Source organism: Acinonyx jubatus, chromosome X (genome assembly GCF_027475565.1).
Source record: "Acinonyx jubatus isolate Ajub_Pintada_27869175 chromosome X, VMU_Ajub_asm_v1.0, whole genome shotgun sequence".
Lineage (NCBI taxonomy): Eukaryota > Metazoa > Chordata > Mammalia > Carnivora > Felidae > Acinonyx > Acinonyx jubatus.
Genome location: NC_069389.1, coordinates 50,074,914 through 50,095,888, shown reverse-complemented (window position 1 = coordinate 50,095,888; position 20,975 = coordinate 50,074,914). Strand labels below are relative to the sequence as shown.

Here is a 20,975-nt window from a genome sequence, read left to right as displayed (position 1 = left end):
CAAGTGTCCAGGGAAGGCCTCACTAATAAGGTGCCATTTGAACAGACATCTGAAGAAAATGAGGCACAAACCATGTCAGTATTCAGAGAACAAACATTGTAGGCAGAGGGAACAGCAAGTACAAAGCCCTGGATGTGGGATTTCAGACAAGTCAAATTTAGAATGTTCTAAACAGAATCATTACATTTTCCTTAATCCTGTTCCTATATTTCTCAGTTCAGTGGATGGCAACACCATCCACTGCCTTGCCTAAATCAGAAGCTGCAGGGCATTGATCTGATGGGTTGTGGGCCTCCTCCACTATGCTGGTGCCCTGAGTCCAGAATCTGTGTCTGGTTCATCATGATGGGTGTGGCACCAAACACAAAGCCTGACACAGAGGTGCTCAGAGAGTGGCAACATCACTCTGGTGGATGATAGCAACTAAGCTTAATATTGCACCCAAAGATGCTTCATTTGACTATGTTCGACAAATATATGGTGAGCATTAAGTTTGTACTAAACTCTCTGTTGGGTGCTAAAGATACAAAGATGAACAAAGAGACCCTCTGCCCTGGGAAATTTGGTCTGGCTCTGCACAATCAAGATAAACTTGTGTTTAAGGAATCATAGACTCATGTGTGCTTATATCAAAAAGTGGTTTCAAAGTAATATAGTAAGTTCTATAACTCTGAAGATCCATACGTTGGATCAACAAAAGTAATAACAAGCAGCAGTACCTAGCACTTAATTGAGGGCTTTGTATGTAGCAGGCTCTGTGCTAAGTACTTACATGAAATACTCAATTCTTTTTTTTTTAAGTTTATTTACTTTTGAGAGAGAGAGCACAAATGGAGGAGGGGCAGAGAGAGAGAGGGAGAGAGAGAATATCAGCAGTCTCTGCACTGCCAGTGCAAAGCCCAGTGCAGGGCTTGATCCCACAATCTGCGAGATCATGACCTAAGCCAAAGTCAAGAGCCAGATGCTCAACCTACTGAGCCACCCAGGTACCCCAATACTCAATTCTTACCACAATTCTGTGACATGGGTACTATTATTGTTCCCATTATGTAGAAGAGAAAAAGGAGATTCAGTGAGGTGAAATAACTTGCCCAGGTCACACCACTCCTAAGTGGTGCGGCCAACATCCCAGTCCAGGCAGTCTGGTAGCAAAGTAACTATACTATACATCTTGCTTCCCTGGGAAGGACAAAATTAGCTAGCTGAGCATCAGTCTTTTAGTCATACAGTCATGGTCTTATACAATTTGGCCCCAGACTTTTTAGCCTAATTTTCAGCTCTTTCTCTCCTCCTACACAAATACTTTCTCTACTCCTATACCAGTATGCACCAGCACCACATGTCCAGATCCTAACTCTTGCCCAACCTACCACACCCTCTCACATTGATGGGTTTTGGATTGGGCAGGAATCCTTTCCCTGATTTTCTGACTTGACATAATCATCAAGGTCATCCCTCCATGGAAAGTTTCTCTGATACCACTCCCCACCCTGGGAGGAAGGAAGCTCTTCATCTACAATGCTCCAGATCACCTCTGCCAGACTTCTAGTCTAGCTTTCAACTCCTCTCAGAACTACATCCACAGAGCGCCCATTCTCCCAGAATGTTACCATTCTACCCACTCTTCCCAATGGCTATCACAAGGCCTGGTATAGAGGAGGTACCCATGGAATATTTACTAAAGAAAGAAAGAAGCACTGTATTCATGTGGACCAGTCTGTATACCTGAGTTTATGGAATTACCTCCACACAGCCTGCACATCTGTTCTCATAAGCTTTTCACTACAGCCACAAGACACTGGGCAGCAGAGGGATTATCTCCATTTTGTAGGTAAAGAAACTTAAGACCAATTATTCTTGCTCCCCCAGCACAAGCCCCTGTAGCGATCAAACAAGTTGATGATGTGTCTGTCAGCATGTGCAATCAGGGCCTAGAGGACTCCCTCTTTGAAAAGTCATTTTGAGGTACAAGTTTATGCCTACACTTGGTCTTTCCATACACTGTCCCTGGAGAGGAGCGGACCATACAAATAAGGAGCTGCACCACCCACCACCACCCTTTCCTCTTTAATTCACATGAACAGAATCTTTTCCTGAGACTTAGAAACATCAGGACCAAGAAGCAGGGCACACAGCTGGGAGACCTTTTTAACATGCCAAAGACCACTTTCGTTTTTCTAAAACGCTATTTCTTTTGGACTCAGCCCAATGTTCAATATCTGTTCATCCCAAAGCTAACTGGTATGGCAGAATGTTTGGCAGTTGGGAAGAGGACATGGAGGGCTAATTCCTGTAGCAGGAGTAGCACAGCAGTACCTCTTTACCTCATGTTTATTTGAAGCCCACTACTTGATTGCCTTGCACAGCTCCTCTCTCCCTATTCCCAGAGCTAACACTACCCTGGCCCTGTGTTTCCCTAGGCTTAAAATTTGGAAACTGTCTTTTTCAAATTGTAATATTTAGCCTACTTCAAATAATCAAGGTTCTGGGTGAAACATGAACAAATGGTAGGCAACCAGAGGCACAAGGGAGTTGCGGAAGCCTATGAATGAGGTGGTGGAAAAAAGACACCTCCAAAATCAGGTCCAACAAATGAGAATCAGGACTTTGCAAAGCAGGAAAACACAGTTCCAAGTAAATATTATAGTTCAGCCATCCAGATGGGGAAACTAAGGCTAGGGGTGAGAAGGTACTTGCTCAACAAAGTCACACAGTGAGCCAGTGGCTCCCTACTCCCTGCCATTTATCTAGAGCTGGAACCAGAATAGGAGGTCTGATGTTTAAGGTGTGATTTTTGTTGGAAATGTATAGAATGTCATGGAACATCATGGAATATTATAAAAAGAATTGAGTTCAACTGTCAGAGTTGGAAGAGATCAAGGAACTTAATCAATCTTACACCTTGCTTGTGGAGATGAGGGGACAGACTGGCTCAGAGAGGAAAATGGACTGGGCGAGGTCATACATCAAATCTGAGGCAGAGCTGGAGCCAGATCCCTGTCCTAGCAAGCCATGTCAGTTTATGTGCTTCATACATGCAGAGGCAACAGTTCTTCTCTTACCACTCTAGCAGCTGAATCTTTTCAAGGCAGACAGGACCCCATACAGCAGCAGAGAACACTCCCCCTTCAATGCAGAAATGGCAGACATTTTTCTCTAATCCCTTCCCTCTCCTCAACTTGAATCCCCTACCCTTTTTTAGACATTCACAGAGTTTTGGGGTAGGGTCTTCTGCATATACTTGAGCTAGTGGTAGAACTGGATTGTTTGTTGCCTCAGCTCACTTGTCCTTGGCAGCCACTAGTGCCACTTAATGCCCTCAGGCTAGTTAAGGACCCAAGCTCAGGCTGGCCACCTGCCACATCCCAAACACAGAAGCCAGCTAGGCTGATACAGGCCTCCTCACTCCACCCTCAGCCTTGACTTCCAGTCTAGGCCTAGACACAATTTTTCTCTCAATATCTAGACTTTTCAGAGGCAGGGAACTGCACAAAATCTGGCTTACCATTAAAAGGTTGAGGTGCCCTCTAGAGGCCTTGGAGATCCCCTCATGTTCCATGAAAGGTGAAAAATTTGGGTGAGGGTCAAACTACAGAAACAGGCCTCTCCAAAGTGAAACAGCCTAGGGCAGGATCCTGGGTTCTGAATTCCAAGTCTGCCACCGTCACACGCAGGCTAGGTGACCTCAGGGAAGTGCCTTCCCTTCTCAGAGCAGCAGCAGACCATTCGGTAATGGGTGCAAACTGACCTCGATGGTCCTAAGGGCCAGACAGGCAGAAGAAGCCGGGGCATGGACGCTGCAATTGGCTTTCCTGGCAGGTGAGTCCCTCTGGGCGCGCGCCACGGGGGCCTATCTTTACACCTAAAGTTGAGCCCCGCGAGGCTCCAAAGAGCTTTGCAGTCCCCCAGGTTTCCCAGCTCTCCGCCCCGCCTCTCCTCGCCCGCCTTTCGCTCTGGAATAAACTACCGGGTGGCTGCCAGGGCGCCTCAGCACGACTGCACTGCATCCACGGAAATGGGACTATATGCAAAACTAAAACCGAGCTCCAGGGCTCCAGCGAGCCCCATCCGGGCGGGACCGACCCAGCGAGCTCGCCGTATCGCCAAACCATTATTCGCCCAGTGTGTTGGAGGTGGGGGGGGGTTGAATGGGGAGTCCCAGCGAGGGGTTCTTCACCCTCTCCGCCTCCAGCCAACACCACGCCCACGGTTATTTGCATTTAAAGGGAAACACACCATGGAAAACAGTGGGCGGGGTGAGGCCCGCCTTCCCACCGTGGCGATTGGGCTACATGCCTGCCTATCAGGGCGCGGACGCCCCACCCTGTGGCTATGGAGTCTGCGGGGAGGGAGTATGGGGGAGCTGCCGAAAGCCTCGGGAAGGGGAGCCAGTGCAGGAGGTGAAGAGCAGCGGCGGCGGTGGCGGCAGGAACAGCAGTGGAGGCGATCTCAGCCACAGAAGCCTAAGCTCCAGCCCCAGCGCAGCAGACAGTAACCGGGCTGGAAACCGAACCGAGCCGGGTAAGCATTGCGCGCTGCCGGTAGCCTCCGCCTGCCCGCCGTCCGGTGCAGTCCCGCGTGCTCTGCTCTGACCGCCTTCAGAGTTCCAGGGGCTGGGCCAATCGGCGTCTGGGCCGCCCTCCGCTCTCCCTCGGAACCAGCTCTGAGGACTGGCCGGTGAGGGGCAAAGCAGAGTCCCTTGGGCGCAGGCGACCGCGGCTAGAAGGGGTGCAGATGGTGGGCAGGCTAGCCTGGGCCATGCCTCCAGGTTCTTGGGGGAGGTGGGGATGGGGCCCGCACGTGCTGCTTCACCAACCCGGGGCAGGGAAGCCGCCAGCCAGCACCCCCAGCGGTGCATTTGTAGGCCGGGAGCTCCGCAGCTTTGTTGTAGCACATTAGCTGAAACAGCTGTGTTACGTGGATATTGCTCACCCCAGCGGCCCAGCTGCCGCCCCTTCCCTCCCCTGCTCATCCCCTGCCTCCTTCTCCCCTCTGCGGATGCAGAGGGCGCGCTGGCCTGGGCCCGACGGAAACTGGCTTTGGCGTGGATTGGGCTCTCTACAATGTGTGCCTCCTCTCCGAAGGAGCTCAGTTGGGCCTGTGGGCTGCCCACTTAGAAACCTCAGCCTTGCGGCCCCAACCAGCCGCACCCCCTGCTGCTGGGCCTCCAGGCGCATCTGGCGCCCGCCCCCGCGGACAAGGGGGCTGGCAACGGAGCTCTTGCTGGACCTTAGGTTAGAGCTGCAGCTCAAACTAGTCCTTGGGTTAAATCTGCAAGGCCGCTTTGTCTTCCCTCCTCGCTTCACCTCCTATCCCCTAAGAGAGAACTGGCCGCTTTTTTCTCTCCTGCCGCCCACTTAAAAATAGCGATAAACGTGGTGTTAGCGGGGTATTTATGTGCCAGAGGCCAAGGGAGCAATTATTGTAGTAGAGAACGTACCGTCTGGGTCTGTGCGAGAAAGCTAGAGAGACAGCCAAATCCTCCAACTTCGCAGTTACTTAAAATACCCAGCCTGTGAGCCACTGTCATTGTCTGCTGCAGACACCTCTGACACTGGTGACCACCTGACTGCAGGACTTTGCCTAGGCTCCCTGGCAAAGAGAGGCTGTGCCCTCCAGGCACTCCACAGCCTAAGTGCCCAGGTCGCCAGTGGACTGGCCCTGCAAAGCAGGCCTCGGTTTGGTCAGGCTAGTAGGCCCATGGGGTCAAAGGGAGCCTTCTCCAGCACCTAAACATTTCACTCTTTGGCTCTGCTGGCCTGCTGCATTGGCATGGGTATGGGCTAGGTGGAGGGCACTGTGCTGTTGGACTCCCCACCCCACCTAAGGGCATTTTAGCAGAGCCTTCTCCCCCAGTGCAACTTCCCTCATTCTGCCCCACCCACAGCTCAGTCACTGCACCAGGATATGCTTCTGGCAATAAACTCTAGGCCTTTCTGAAGAACTGGAAGGAGGGAGTGACCAAGGGGCCTGGCAGGCTCTTCTTCTAGGACCTTTGACCAGCCTCTAAGGGTGGAGAACACTGTGGGCTGCAAAGCCTGGGTATTTGAGAGGAGTAAATCCCTCACTTGAGGAAAGGCTAGCTGGGAACTTTGTGACACCAGCTAGGACTGCAGATACCACACTCTAGTCATATCTTCCCACTTTGACCAGGCACCAACAGAAACCAACCCTCTATTTGCAGCTGGGCATCTCCAGCTCAGGTCTGGACAGGCTCTCTGCCTTGCCTCGAACCAACAGCCACCTAATATATCTTCCTTATATAACTCCCCTCCTCACACCCAAACCCACTCACCCTACACTGCCCAAAGTCTTTTCCCTCTCAGGCACCAGCTCTGGGCCCACCTTCTCCTGGATGTCTCTTTTGCCTGTCTCTTTAAACCCATGATAACCTCTTCTTTCTCAAAACTTCTCCAGGCTCCCTGTGTCCCTTGGCCATTTGGGGACTTAAATTAGAATAGAAGTCAAATTATAATTAAGTTTCCCTGCCTCTACTTTGTCTCCCTGATATCATGGATTTCTGGGTTATCTCAGAACCCCTCAGAGGGATAAATGAAACCTTGAAATCAGCCATAACCCCCTCAAAGCCTAGCCATGCAGAGCAGTTTATGAATGCTCCAGAAGGATTTGCTGTCTTTGTCGAGCTTTCAAGAAGACTTTTACTTCTCTAAGATGTACTTGTCCTGATCATATGAAAGTGATTAGAGAAATGATACTTAAGGATAAGATATTTATTGAGTATGCCTAATGAGAATGGAGAAGGGCCATGGGTTGCAACTACAAGAAAAAAATAATAATGATGTTTCCCTTCAACAACAAATTCAAGATCTTGACTGCCCAGACCCCAGACTGCACATATCTTTGATTGCTGATTCATGAGCCTAGAGGCAAAGTACTGTGGAGAGAGATGAGAAATCTGTATATGTAGGGGGATCACCCTGGAAGCTTTCAGAAAGTAGAAGGGTTTGGCTAGGCAAAGGGTAGTGGTAAAAGCAAAATTAGGAATGAGAGTGGGTGGGTGGTAGGCAGGCTGAGAGATGTGATGTAGTCTATTCTGGTAGAGATTGTATGGCTTTAAGGTAGAGAGGAGGTTGGTGCCCAGAGATGGAGATTACCAAATGCCAGGCTGTGGAATGGGGATCTGATCTTGGGAGAATGGGGGAAGGGGCCATTGAAGAATGGAACATCAGGAGGTTTTGATATTTGTGTGTGTGTGTGTGTGTGTGTGTGTGTAAATATGCCATAATAAAATGGGATTTTAGAAAGGGGTCTTAGAGATTGGAAACACGTTGTAAGTTGGGACTGTAAGGGGTCACCTTTAGGTCTGGACATAGAACTGAGGGGCAGGCTATCTCTAGAGGAAAGTTGTATCATGTTGGCTTCCCTTCAGCCTTGCAGGGGTTGAAATTGAAGGAGGGTTCCTAGAGCTTACATACCAATGTGGTGGAGGCTAAGTATCCCCCAGACCTCTGCTGATGCCCAACCTTCCAACTGGACAGGCCTTCAGGGAGCACCGGCTTCGACTCCTGTGCTTACAAGATGGGAATCCTGAGTCCTGGAAAGCACAGGGACTTCCCTAAGGTCACACAGCATTTAGGGATAGGCTGCTGCCTCCTGTACAGGGACTCTTACACTGTGTCCCACTATCTCCAGTGGCCTCCATTTCACAAAAATCTCATTAACCAACCTCTAATCTCACCTCACCCATTCCTCAAGAGTGAGAAGGTGCTGGGTTTAGCTTGGGGCCCTCTCTGGAGAACTCTACCTCCCCTTTCATGTCTATTTTGCTTCTTAGTCTTGGTCTGGAGCCTGTTGGGGGTTGAAAGTTTCAGAAGGAGGAGAGGTAGTTGGAAGAAGTTGGAAATCCAGTGATTCTCTCCTAGTATAGTGGAAGCATTAAAAATTCCTCAAGAACTGTTACACTCTCTGAAAGTGTGTGTGTATAGGGGGTGGAGGCAGCCCTGTTCTTCTGGTTCAGGGGAATAAGGAAATGAGATAAATAACAGCTAACCTGGCAGGTCACTGGGTTGCTTGTGGAATCAAGGAGGGAAAAGGAGCTTCCAGCCCCCTCACTTACAGATAGGCTACTGGAGGCTAGAAGAGGACATGCCCAGTGTTATTCCATCAGTTCCTCTGCCTTGAATTCAGTCCAGGCAGATAAACTAGGCGATAAAGGTAAAGCCTCCACAGGAGGCATTTCCTCCCTGTGTCATTCATTCCTGGGTCATGCATCTCACACTGCCAGGAATTTTTTTTTTCGAAGCTAATCTGACCCTGTCATGCTATACATAAACCTGTGTGCAGGCACAGGCACGTGTGTGTGTGTGTGTGTGTGTGTGTGTGTTGGGGGCAGCTGGCCATCATTGCTACTGCTTAACAAACCATTGGAGATTTCATGGGCATTAAACCATTTTTCCCACCCCCAACTTCTGTTCTCTGAATTAAATAATACAGAGCTTTTCATCTCCTCTACTTGGTCTTACTTTTCAAACCTGTGCATGTGTAAATGTAATTCTAGTAAGAAAGTTACAGAAACCAGAACCGCTGCGGAGGTGCAGGTGCCAACTGGGTGAGGATGCGTTGCTTCCCCATACCTTCCCTTTCGGGATTAGGGGATGACAAGGACAATGAAGAAAATGGTACAAGGTGGCTTGGTGGGAGCAGAGGCAGACATAGTGGTGCTGCAGAGACATTTGTGACCTTTTGATATTCAGTTCTTATTGTAGAGCCTTCAATGCTTTCATCTCCTACAGGTTGTTTTTTTTTCCCTGGTGAGCATGGAAGCAAGTACTAACCCAGCTTCTTCAGACAGCATTCCTCAGCCCTCCCTGCTGGGGGCTGCAGCTCTTCTCAGGGGAGAGAGAGCTGGGCCAGACCAGTTCTGTTCCCCCTCCTTTCTGGACATAGAGGAAATATTTGCAGGCCAGGCCTAGTGCATCTTGAAAAAGTAAAATGTTGGGTGGGATTCTGTGGAGGGAGGCATGAGAAATGAAGCTTGGCTGTAGTGAAGTGGTAGACTGAGCCCAACCAACTAGGCATGCGGGCCTCCCACTAAAGCCTAGGACCCCCAAAATCACATGCTCCCACCATGCCTCCTCTTCAGCCACTAGAAAACTGATCATAGGTCTACCCTTCTCCTGGCTTCTTACACAGCCTGGGGTAAGCAGACCCCTAGTTCAACCTCCCATTTCCATATGGGGAAACTGAGGCCCAGAACAGGGAAGGGGTTTGCTCAAGGTTACACAGGAGCATAAAGCCCTCAATTCAAGCTTTCTTCCTCTAAGTACACTGATTCTGATCCCTTCCCAAGCCTCAGTTTTCTTACCTGGACTCTCACATAGGGTATGGTATATATAGGGGAGTGGACACATGGGAAAGTCAGGGGTGTCCATTGTTCATTTGGATCAACTGTTCCTCTTTAGGCTTTGGCTGCCTTGTCACATCTGTTTCCCTGGAGTTAGCTCTCTTATTCTTCATCTGAACTGGGTGGAGGGTGGTGGCGCCGGTCTCCAGTGTCACCCTTGCTGGGTTAGTACTGATATAGTAGAAGACTTACTATGTAGGCATGTCACCCACCTCAGGTATTTTCCTCTCTAAGGAAATTTGGGAGCCTGAGAGGGGAGTAGCAAGTTGGCTCCCAGAGACCCCATCATTCTAGGCAAATGGGCAGGGAACCTCAGCAGCCTAAGGAGAAAGTAGGGCATCAAGAAGGCTCACTGGTAAAGCCAATTTCTAGGGATAAGTAGTGTCTTGGTGACCATATCTTCCAGACTAGAGAAGTCCTTGTGTATTTGGGTAGAGAAGTGAGATTAGGGAACTGCAAGGGGCATGCAGGAAGAGTGAGTCTTGAAGGTCAGGTAAAGGGGTTTGGCCCTGATCCTGTAGGCAGTGTGGAATAATTTGGTAAGTAGAGGAGTGGTGCTCTGAAGTTAGGGTTGTAAAAATGAATCTGGCAAGTGTGTGGAGGAGATGGAAGAAGGAGAGGCAAGGGGTGAGATTTCTGCGTTGTGGCAGGGAAGGACCAGAGGGAGCTCAGATAAGAGGCTTGTGTCATCTTCAGAGGACATGGGCTGGCAGCTGAGGAGCTGGAGTGGTGAAGGTGGCTGCAAGTGGCCCTTTACTGAATATTTGCCAGTAACTAGAGAGCATTTTACCCTTTCCATTTATCATCTCTAATCCTTACAGTGATCCTACATGATAGGTAGCATTTTCTTTATTTTCCAGGTAAGGCATTTGAGTCTCATGGATTTTAGGCCAATTTCTCGAACCTTACTACCTGTAAGGGATGAAGCTGGCATTTTAGTTCTGGGCTGAAAAACTCCAGCTGAATTAGATTTTAGTTGAACCAATATTGTTTGAGGTTCTGCTCTGTGCTAGTTGTAGTGATTATAAGATGAAGGAGGGTCCATTTGAGAGAAATGAACAGACTGAGGTCTGCCTGAATGAATTACCCTATGCTGAGTATGTTAACTCATTAACTCATTTGAGGGGCTGGTAGTGGGCAAATGGGAGCCAAGGTGAGAGGGTCCATGTTGGAGTCTGTGCTGCATCTAGAGGTTATGGAATACCTTCTTGAGAGGAGGTGCTCCTTAATGGTAACAAAGGTTTTAAGAGTGGACCTTGGCTGTGGGCTTTAGAAATGGGTGATTCAAGTTCCAGATCATCTCATAGGTCATTTCCTTTAAACTATAGCTCAAATCTGCATCTTTGTCCCCAATGGCATGTTTCTGTTTGAACCTATTTTGGCCCATCAAACTTATCTCCAAAGGAAAAGGAGAGTAAAAGAACATGTTCCACAGTTTGGTGATGGAGTTGCTGATGAGGAGAGCAGCAACAGACTGGATTGGCAGCCCTTGGATTCTGACTGAAGTCAGCAGGCTTTCTGGAATGTGCTAGGTGGGGCCAAAACAGTAGAAGTTAAGTGAGGACTGGAAATGCTTCAGAGAAAGCTCAGCTAGTCTGGGACAGGGGATGGGAGGGAGAGATGATGGCTTTCAGGTATGAAGGGAACCTTTACAGTCCTTTTACTCAGTCTTCCTCCTTCTATTGGTAGCTAGCACAGTGAAGTAGAATGGCATTGGGATACGGATTGCAGAGGCCCAGGAGCTGGTGTGGCTCTGTCACCATTCTACTGTGTGAACTTAGGTAAGGCTTTTCCCAAGCCTAGGCAATTTCTTTCTCTGTGACAAGGAGTTACCACCTCCCACCTAGACTGGTTAATAGATTGCTAAGAAGGGCCAAGGTGGGGATGAGGGAGTGGGGAGTGCTTTGTAAACTGGTAAGTGCCCTGATTCGGTGAAGGGCACTTCATTTGCATTTCCTTTGATGTTGGTGCATTTAGCTGAGTTTGAATTGTTGACCTTTCTGGCCTATGCTGTGGAACTTAGCTAGTTGAAATTCCCAGACAATCCAGAGCTACTAGCCAATAGCTGACTTGAGGCAACAATTTGGGTCCCTGAGTTTGGCTAAAAGAGCAGCTAAAGCCTCCTGTGAGATAACTACATAGTTACCCTCATTTACCATTTGGGGCAACTGAGACCCAAAGAGTTTTGGTGACTTACCCATAAAGGCCTGGAGTATACCCTTCTCAATCCTGACTGAGGTAGTTTCTCTAGAAATTGTCCAACTATAGTTTGAAGAAAATATTTTAAAAATTAATCGCTATGTTTTTGAGCCTCTGTTATATAATGAATTTTATTTGGTACTTTAAATACATTGATGTGGTTCCTTACAATAATTTTAAGAGGTAGACACTCTCAGTAGCCTCATTTTCCAGGTGAGGAAACTGAAAGAACTTTCTAGATTTCCCCCAGGTAGGCAGAGCTGATTATAGTGAGAACTGGCTGACTCTTGGGGGGGTGCTCCCTATCCTCATCACTCCTTCCTTAGTTACCCACCCACACACATGGGCAAGATGGGCCCAGAGTAGTCTTGCCCCAGATACTGCTTGGTGGAAGTCTTGAGAACTATGAGTGGTTGAGGTCATGCCTCTGGAGCTACTGCATGAATCCACACACTTCTTTCCTGAATTCTAAGTTGGCTCAGCTGGCCCCAGGAAGCTGAGCTGGGAGCAAAATATGTAAGGCTCAGGCCGCAGCTGTTTCCTTCTCACTAAGAAGTGTTCCTGGGGCAAGTTTGTGGCTTGTATCCTGCTTGTGTTTTGAGAGGAAAGGAGAAGAAAGAAGCTCTGCCCTAATAGCCAACCTTCCACTGGTCCCAGCATGGCCTGAGGCTGGGCCTGAGAGCAGAGATGGCCACAGCCCACTCCCTACCAATGATAGTAGCAACTGCAATAAACAGCCCCTGCCAGGGACCACAGAGTAGCCTTAGAGTGTTCCCTTACCCAACATTCCACCTGAAACTTAGCCACACAGGTTGTGAAACCTAAGGCATTATGGGTATCTGTGGGGAGCTTTGTGGCCCTGGGAGGGACAAGGCAGGGAAATGGGAGACAACACAGTTTTAAGTCTGGTCCTTTCCAGCAAAAATGACCCTGGTCCTAGTTAGGAGGAGGGCCTGAAGCTAGGGGGAGAGAATCCTAGTCCCAGAGACATCCCTGCCTACTTCACCTACTCCCACCACACATACACAGAGGACTTTGTATAAAACCACACTCATGTCTTTAAAATCCCCTCACACTTGGCTCCTCCTTAGCATGGCCAAGGCAGCTGGTCCCTAAGGCTCCCCACAATGAATGCCTTACCCAAATAAGTGGCCTTTTATACATGGTCTGCTATTTCCTAAGAAAGTGGGATCTGACCTGGAAGGTGGTAATAACAGTAATGTCAATCTTTCTCATTTGCACTGCACTTTACAAAATGTGTGTGGTGTCCATTATCCCATCTAATTCTCATACCACTGGAGATCATAATGTGATCTCCATTTCACAAGTGTCCAACCCTAAGAGGGGTACCTTGGCTTGTTCAGAGTCCCCTGGCATGGCCTGTAACCCAGCCCTGCAGCCCATGACTTCTTCCACAACACACTGCAGATTCCTGTGGCAGGGAAGTAAATGATGTAGAAAGTAGTATGCTGGCCTTTACCCCAGAGAAGCACAATAGCAAAGGTAAGAAAAGGCCCTAGGAATTTCCCTCCAGCCAAGGCATCAAGGTTCTGAAAAGCAGCTCTCTTTAAGATTCAATGTGCAGAATCTCTCTGTTCATAAGAACTCCATCCCCAAACCCAGCAGGACAATTCAGCCTTCTATCCACAAGGATGTTTAGATCCATGAGGTTTTTCACTTGGCCCTTGGTCTTCCTTCATGCCCAGCCACACTTACTAGTCTCCTTCATCCCTCCCTCTAAATCATTGTCATTTTTACTCAATCCTGTCTGAAAAAGCCTAGATTGAATGCCTCCTCCTCAATGCAGCTTTTCTGAACCCAGGGGGGTGTCTTTCTGCTTTTCAGATTTATAGTGGGTTATAACAAGGTATAAATAATGATACTCCCTCATGCATCTTAAGCAATAATGGGGGCTCTTCTTTAAGGTTTGTATTATGTTGTGCCTTCAGACTGTTATATATAGTACCCTCTCCCTATTAGCCTAGGAACTCCCCCAAAAGCACTGGCTACCTTGTAGAACTGAGCTTAATGTCTATCACTCACCAAATGTTCAGAAGAGGTTTGTTTCATAAATTCCACAGAGGGGAATACAATTTCATAAACAACTCCACTCCTGCTATTCCATGTCTAGCACCATAATGACAACACTGTCAATAATTTCAGGGCTGAAGCAAAATCTGTGATATGAAAAGTGCGGAATTCACGTAGATGATAGGGCCCCTATTCCCATATGACCCCTGAGGAAAGGACTCTGAGTGGTTGTGTGTGTATGCATGATTGTATATTTGTGGGGGATGGCACTGTCTATTGTAAGGCTATCAGTTGCAGGGCTGAGGTAAAACAATATCATGTAAAAATATGTCATCTAGGAAAAAAACCTGAGTAAATGACAATACACATCTCTGCAGAGAAGGGATCAGATATTTTTTTCTCTTTTATTTTCTGGATAACCAGCCATTATCTTGCTCCAAGTTTAATATTTCAGTTATGCAGAGTGCTCCTGATGGAAGTTGGGATCACACTGATGATTCAAGTGTCAAGTCAAGCAAGGCACAGGGAGCAAAATTCATGTTTGAAGGACAGGATAAGCGCTCCAGGAGGGTTCTTCCAATGAGTTCAGGGGCTAGTTAGCTACCAGTCTCTCTCCATCCCAAAGCTGGTCCCTAGTCTTCTACTGCAGGTGAATGTGTGAGTCTTATTACTGTTGCAACCAATTACGGGGCTGATGTGCTGGCAAACTACTCCAGGGACACCAGCAATGCTTGTCTGTCTCTTTCTGGCTCCCAGCAGTTGTTCTGCCTCCCCTCCTTCCTTAGCTCCCTGTCTACTTGTGGCTACCCTACAGAGAAGGGAAACAATGGTAAGGAACTTTCCAGGGAGAGGTCACGAGTTTTAGCAGGCTGGTCACTGATCCATCTGTCAACCAGCTTCAGTCACTAGAATGGATATATCAGACTTGGGGTGGGGGACATGTGTTGGGGTGTGTGTGATGGATAGTCTTTATTCCATCTCTGTGGCATTTGGATATTTGGAGAATTTGGGGGCCTAGACCAGAAGGGTGTGCCTTGTACCAGGTTTGCTTATTTAATTGCTATTGAGAGCCTTACTTACAGACCAGGAATGTGAATCACGTGGAGTTATATCTTCAAGGAGTTCCCTTTCTAGATAGGGAACTAGATGGGGGCCAAAATAATGAGGGGAGTAGAGAAGACATAGTTTGCCTCATGGTTCTAAAATGGAAATTGGGGTTTCCAGTTACCAAGAACCACATTATTTTTTTCCCAGTAGGACAGTCAATAGAGAGTCTGACCTAGACCCACCCCTCACATAACCACTATGAAGGGGAAGTATTGCTGGGCCTTTTGGACCAAGGGTACTGAAGTCCATAGAGTGCCTTGCCCCGAGGCCACCATGCTTTTTTAGCAGATCCTGGATTATAGCTCTGGAATGTGGGCCTGTGAGGCTCCTACTCTGGGCTTCTGACAGTCTGAGCATTGGCATGCTGCAATTTAGGGAGCCTGTGGGGAAGAAGTGGAACTTCAGGTCTACTTTTCTTTCTAACCCCATGAAAAATATCTGTGAGAACCCAGACTAATGTGAAATTGAGGCCTGGATCTTGAAGAGCCCAGTTAGGACTGAATGGGCTGTTTGGCAAAAATCCTGTGTCATCCTAGCTGACCTTCCTCTTGCCTTTCCTACCTCCCCCTTCCTACCCCCTTTGATAATTACCCCTGCAGTCAATAGCACAACTGGGCATTTCCCACAACTGAAGTTCCTCCTGCCCAGTGCTCTCCTGAGCTTAGGGTGGCCTGAAGGGAGTGGACCTAGTGAGGGGTTGGGGTGATGGCTGCCTGTTGTTCAGGGTTATGTTGCCTTGGGGCCCAGGGGAGGCTGGCCTAGCAAGCCAACCATATGGGTTGCATTAAGGTTTTTCATACATTTTCTTTTACTTTCTTTCTTGTTCCACTTAAGCCTGAAATAAAAGACACCTGTGAAAACAAACATAGCCTGGATGCTTGCTTAGCAGTACACTCTCTCTATCTTTGTTTCTCTCATCTCCTCTAGGCCCAACTGTGATGCTTCCTGACGGATGATGTTATAACAGTGCCTGGAAGCCAAAGGGCTGCTTTTTTAGCTGAACATACCTGAGTTGTCCCCATAACCATGGAGACTGGAAAGGATGAAGCTTCTCAGGCCAAGGGAGCAGCAGCCTCTATGGACACCCAGGACCAACGGGCAGAGAAAGGAGCCAAGAACAATGCAGCTGAGATGACAGAAGAGCCAGTGTCAGAGCCACCCTCATCTGGCCCAGGTAGGCTGAAGAAAACTGCCATGAAACTTTTTGGTGGCAGGAAGGGTATCTGTACCCTGCCTAGTTTCTTTGGAGGGGGGCGAAGCAAAGGTTCTGGGAAAGGCATCTCCAAGAAGGGTCTTAGCAAGAGCAAGACCCACGATGGCCTGACTGAAGCAGCCCATGGCCCTGAAGACAGTGTCAGTGAAGGAACCAGATTTGCCTTACCTTTGCCTGAATCACCTTGCCAACTTCCCAGTTCTCAGAGTGCCCATGGGGTTTTGGAGACAGGCTCCAAAAGCAAAACATCTGTGGCTGGAGCGACAGACAAAGCTGGGGCTGAGAAGGTTCCCTCTGTGCCCAAGCCAAAGAAAGGCCTGAAAGGTTTTTTCAGCAGTATCCGCCGTCACCGGAAAAGCAAGGTCTCTGGGGCTGAACAAAATAAGCTAGGGGCCAAGGGGTCTGAAGGGGCCAGAGCCAGGCCTCATGAACGTGTAAGCTCAGCCCTTCTGCCCTGTGCTGAGGATATCCTCCAAGCTCACAGAAAGGAAAATGCCAAAACCCAAGATACCCCTGGGTCAAAAGTTTCTTTAGTACCAGAGTCTTCTCCAGCAGTCACTGAGAAGACAGCCTGTAAAGATACAGAAAAACCCATGGAGGACTGTGCCTCAGCACTTCTGCAGTCCAAGTCTGCCTCTGAAGCCAGTGGCCCAGAGGAGCCCCACAGTCCAAAAACAGGGGAGAAATTGGTAGCAGAAGAGGTAAATCCACCAAATGGCCCTGTTGGGGACCAGCTGAGCCTCCTGTTTGGGGATGTCACATCCCTGAAAAGTTTTGACTCACTGACAGGTTGTGGTGACATCATAGCAGAGCAGGACATGGACAGTATGACAGACAGCATGGCCTCTGGAGGCCAGAGGGCAAATCGAGATGGGACCAAGAGAAGTTCCTGCCTGGTGACCTACCAAGGAGGTGGGGAGGAGATGGCCTTGCCAGATGATGATGATGAGGAAGAAGAGGAGGATGACGAGGTAGAATTAGAGGAAGAAGAAGAGGATGTCAAGGAGGAAGAAGATTATGACTTAGAGTATCTGTGGGCAAGTGCCCAGATGTACCCAAGACCCAATCTGCATTTAGGCTACCATCCCATCACATCTCCAGGAGAGCATGGCTACATGCTCCTTGACTCAGTTCGATCTTATCCTGGCTTAGCCCCTGGGGACCTTTTGACTCCTCAGAGTGACCAGCAAGAGTCTGCCCCCAATAGTGATGAGGGTTATTATGACTCCACAACACCTGGATTTGAGGGTGATTCAGGTGAGACCTTAGGGCTTGTCCGCAGGGATTGCCTGCCCCGAGATAGCTACAGTGGAGATGCCCTGTATGAGTTCTATGAGCCAGATGATAGTCTTGAGGCCTCCCCACCTCTGGATGACTGTCTTTATGACCTCCATGGTCGCAGCTCTGAAAAATTTGACCCCTTCTTGAACTTTGAGCCCTTTTCTTCCTCTCGGCCACCTGGGGCAATGGAGACAGAAGAAGAACGGCTAGTGACCATCCAGAAACAGTTGTTATATTGGGAGCTTCGGCGAGAGCAGCTCGAGGTCCAAGAGGCTCAGGAGGCATGTGCCCGAGAGGCTCACACCAGGGAGTTTTATACCCAAGAAACTCATGCCAGGGAGACCCATGCCCGAGAAGCTCATGTCAAAGAGGCCCAAGCCCGAGAGGCCTATGCCAGGGAGACCTGTGCTAGGGAAGCACATGCCCGAGAGGCCCATGCTCGAGAGGCTCAAGTCCGGGAGGTTCAGGCCTGGCAAGAGAAGCCCATCATGGAATATCAGATGAGGCCCTTAGGCCCATCAGTGATGGGCCTAGTGGCAGGGACATCAGGGGCCTCTCAGACTTCCCACCGGGGAACCACCTCAGCTTTCCCTACCACTGCAGGCAGTGAGCCAGACTGGAGGGACTTCCGTCCTCTAGAGAAACGTTTTGAGGGAATCTGCTCCAAGAAAGATCAAAGTACCTGTCTAATGCAGCTCTTCCAAAGTGATGCTATGTTTGAGCCAGACATGAAAGAAGCAAATTTTGGAGGATCTCCCAGGAAGGCTTACCCTACTTATTCACCCCCTGAGGATCCAGAGGAAGAAGAGGTTGAGAAGGAAGGGAATGCCACTGTAAGTTTCTCACAGGCCCTTGTGGAGTTCACCAGCAGTGGAAACCTCTTCTCCAGCATGTCCTGCAGCTCTGACTCTGACTCATCCTTCACTCAAAACCTCCCTGAGCTACCCCCTATGGTGACCTTTGACATTGCTGATGTGGAACGGGATGGGGAAGGCAAGTGTGAAGAGAATCCTGAGTTCCAGAATGATGAAGACCTTGCAGCCTCCTTGGAAGCTTTTGAGCTGGGCTACTACCAGAAACACACATTCACCAACTACCACAGCCGATTCTACCAAGGTCTGCCCTGGGGTGTGAGCAGTCTCCCTCGGTACTTGGGACTGCCTGGCATGCACCCTCGACCTCCACCTGCTGCCATGGCCCTCAACAGGAGAAGCCGCTCTCTGGACACTGCGGAGACCCTGGAGCTGGAGCTCTCAAATTCCCACCTGGCCCAGGGATACATGGTGTCTGATGAGCTTCAGTTTCAGCAGCAAGATTCAAATGAAGAAGAAGAAGGAGGAGGAGGAGGTGGAGGAGGAGGAGAATGGGGAAGAGACAGTCCTTTGTCCCTGTATACTGAACCACCAGCAGCCTACGACTGGCTTGCCTGGGCTCCCTGTCCTCTCCCAATGGGGCCAGGCCCTGCCTGGATAAGTCCCAGCCAATTGGATGAGTCTTCTGGCCCTTCTCCATATGGGCAGACAACCTGTTGCATACCTCCTGTGGCCATGTCAATGTTGCTCTCAGTATCAGGGCCAGAGCTAAGGGTACCTGGGATATCCAGGCCTCAGCTAGCTCGGCCTTCACACCTACCCCTTCCCATGGTCCCTTGTTATAACCTGCAGCCACAGGCCTCTCAGAATATGAGAGCCAGGCCTCAAGATATGCTGTTGCCTATTGATGAGCCCAGTCGCTCCTCCAGTTCTGGAGGCTTCAACCCCAGCCCTCTGTCCCAGGCCAAGCCTGTGGGCATCACTTATGGCATCCCTCAGCTGTCCAGGGTCCAGCCTGAGCCCCAACAGCCTCAACCCATTCACTACAGGGCTTCCAGCCTTGACCTGTCAAAGGAGAGGGCTGAGCAAGGTGCCTATCTCCCCACCAGCTATTCCTCCACTGCTGTGAATGGAAACCTAGCTGAGTAGTCATCATCTATTCTGGAGTGGGGGCATGGGGCCTAAGCATGTGATTGGGGATCAGGGGTTGAGCAGAGGGGTGGGGGGTGGGGGTTGCTATTTAACTTGAAAATCCTTTTGGCCAAGGAAAGCTCCTATGAGTTTTTGCCTTTGTTTTCCCACTTCCCTCTTCTGCCAATCTGTGGTCACATTCAGCTTGAGTACATCTTCCCTGGGAGGCTACTGCTGCTCTGTGCTCCAGTTTTCCCTTTTGGGGTTTCTTGTTGCCCATGCAGGATTTGAGATGCTGTACTTTTGTGACTATTCCAGTTGCCCAGTTAGTGATTATATATATAGCATGCATCCTTGACACAGGCTGACCCGTTAATATCCCTGCCACCACCCCCCCCACACAGTGAATGATGCACCACTGATGAGCAGCCAGGTCTGCACTGCTTCCCACTTAAGGACAGAGGGCTTGTTTGCTATTAACAATGTGAAATAATGGTACAGATCCTCTCCACCCCCACTCCCTTCAGTCTTGGCATAGCTGCCACCAATACATCAGATGATTATATAATCTGTTCACCCCAGCTAGCTGCCCTTAGAGAGGATCAAGTAGCATATGTCTTACTGCCTATTGCTGTGTACTTTGGCATCGTAACCAGATGGGGGCCTTTTAACATGGCCTATGATAACTTGGGTTGAAGGAAAAAATTCTAATCCCCTTAATGGAGTGATCAAATTCATCCATTTGGAAACAGAAGGCAAAATAGGGTTCTGTCATAGATACTGCCATAAGTCTTGAGTTGTGGAATGATAGGATTTTTTTTTCCTTCTTCCTCTCTTAAGCTTGTGACTGCCTGAGTTGCAGACACTTTTGATTTTTTTTGTATCCAAAGGAAATTTTCATAATCTCATCACAAGGGACATAGTCTTTTAATTGAGACACAGGGAGAGAAGTAACCTAAACTAAGCTTGGCTATAGGGGGTTAGGTTTTTTTGTGGGTTTCAGGGGAAGAATAGGAAAAGGAGTTCCATTTGTCCCAGTTGTCAGGAGAGAATTTTAGACATTGCAAAGCTCAAGGAAGCCTAGCTTCTTAGAAGAGAAAATTCCTTCTCCCCAAAAAGCAAATTTTCCTTAAGCCTTGCCCACCCCTTCATTTGGTTGCTATAAAGAGGCTCAGAGGCACCAGGCTAGCACTCCCAAGAGACAGGATACCAAAGGCATCTAGGCTGCTGTTCTGGTCTCTCTAAAGAACTTTCATTTTCCAATTAGCATCCTCAAAGGGCTGGGCTTCATGAGAGGAAAGACTGTGATCTGTCCTCACTCTGCCAAGCTGCAGGTTTCTGATTTGCATGGGAATTGCAGCCCTATATGGAGTGAATGGTACACTCCCTTCTGTATCCACAGTTTTCATGTTTAACTAGCTTGGAAATGCTGGTGTGGAAGAGTTGCTGTCAGGAAGGCATTGCAAAAGGCTAATCTAACCTGGCTCAACCTCTCATTAATCACCAGTAAGAGAGGGTTCCTTTTAATTTCTTTATTGGAAATAGAATATAGAACATGTTTTGCCTGGTTGTGTTGACCCAAATTATAATTCTTGCCCCCCAACCCTGGCTCTGCTTATCTCCATGCCTGTTAAAAGGTCAACAGGGCTCTTGGGAACAGAGGCTCTTGGCCCCCTGAGTCAAGGTGACTTTATGGGCACCTTCCCCTTGGCCAGGGAATGTGTTTGTGCTGGTCTTTGTCACCATTTCTCAGATTGGGGTTGGTAGTCCTCCTTCCCACAAAGAGTAAATCTATCTGATAGAAGTTACACACCTGGAAGCACCACAAAAGTTGGCA

The 20,975-nt window shown here is 48.8% G+C and overlaps 1 protein-coding gene across 1 annotated transcript; it reads left to right on the top strand.

Moving 5' to 3' along the window:
• The first annotated feature begins 4,335 nt into the window (after positions 1 to 4,335).
• Positions 4,336 to 19,759, top strand: AMER1 (APC membrane recruitment protein 1). The gene is made up of 2 exons (XM_027053223.2): positions 4,336 to 4,521; positions 15,629 to 19,759. Exon 2 carries the CDS (start codon positions 15,728 to 15,730, stop codon positions 19,154 to 19,156), a length of 3,429 nt encoding a protein of 1,142 aa, XP_026909024.1. The 5' UTR covers positions 4,336 to 4,521; positions 15,629 to 15,727; the 3' UTR covers positions 19,157 to 19,759.
• Positions 19,760 to 20,975: the final 1,216 nt, after the last annotated feature.

Excerpts from the sequence above, each read along its gene's own strand:
- AMER1 (XM_027053223.2), top strand. The coding sequence starts at position 15,728 with ATGGAGACTGGAAAGGATGAAGCTTCTCAGGCCAAGGGAGCAGCAGCC.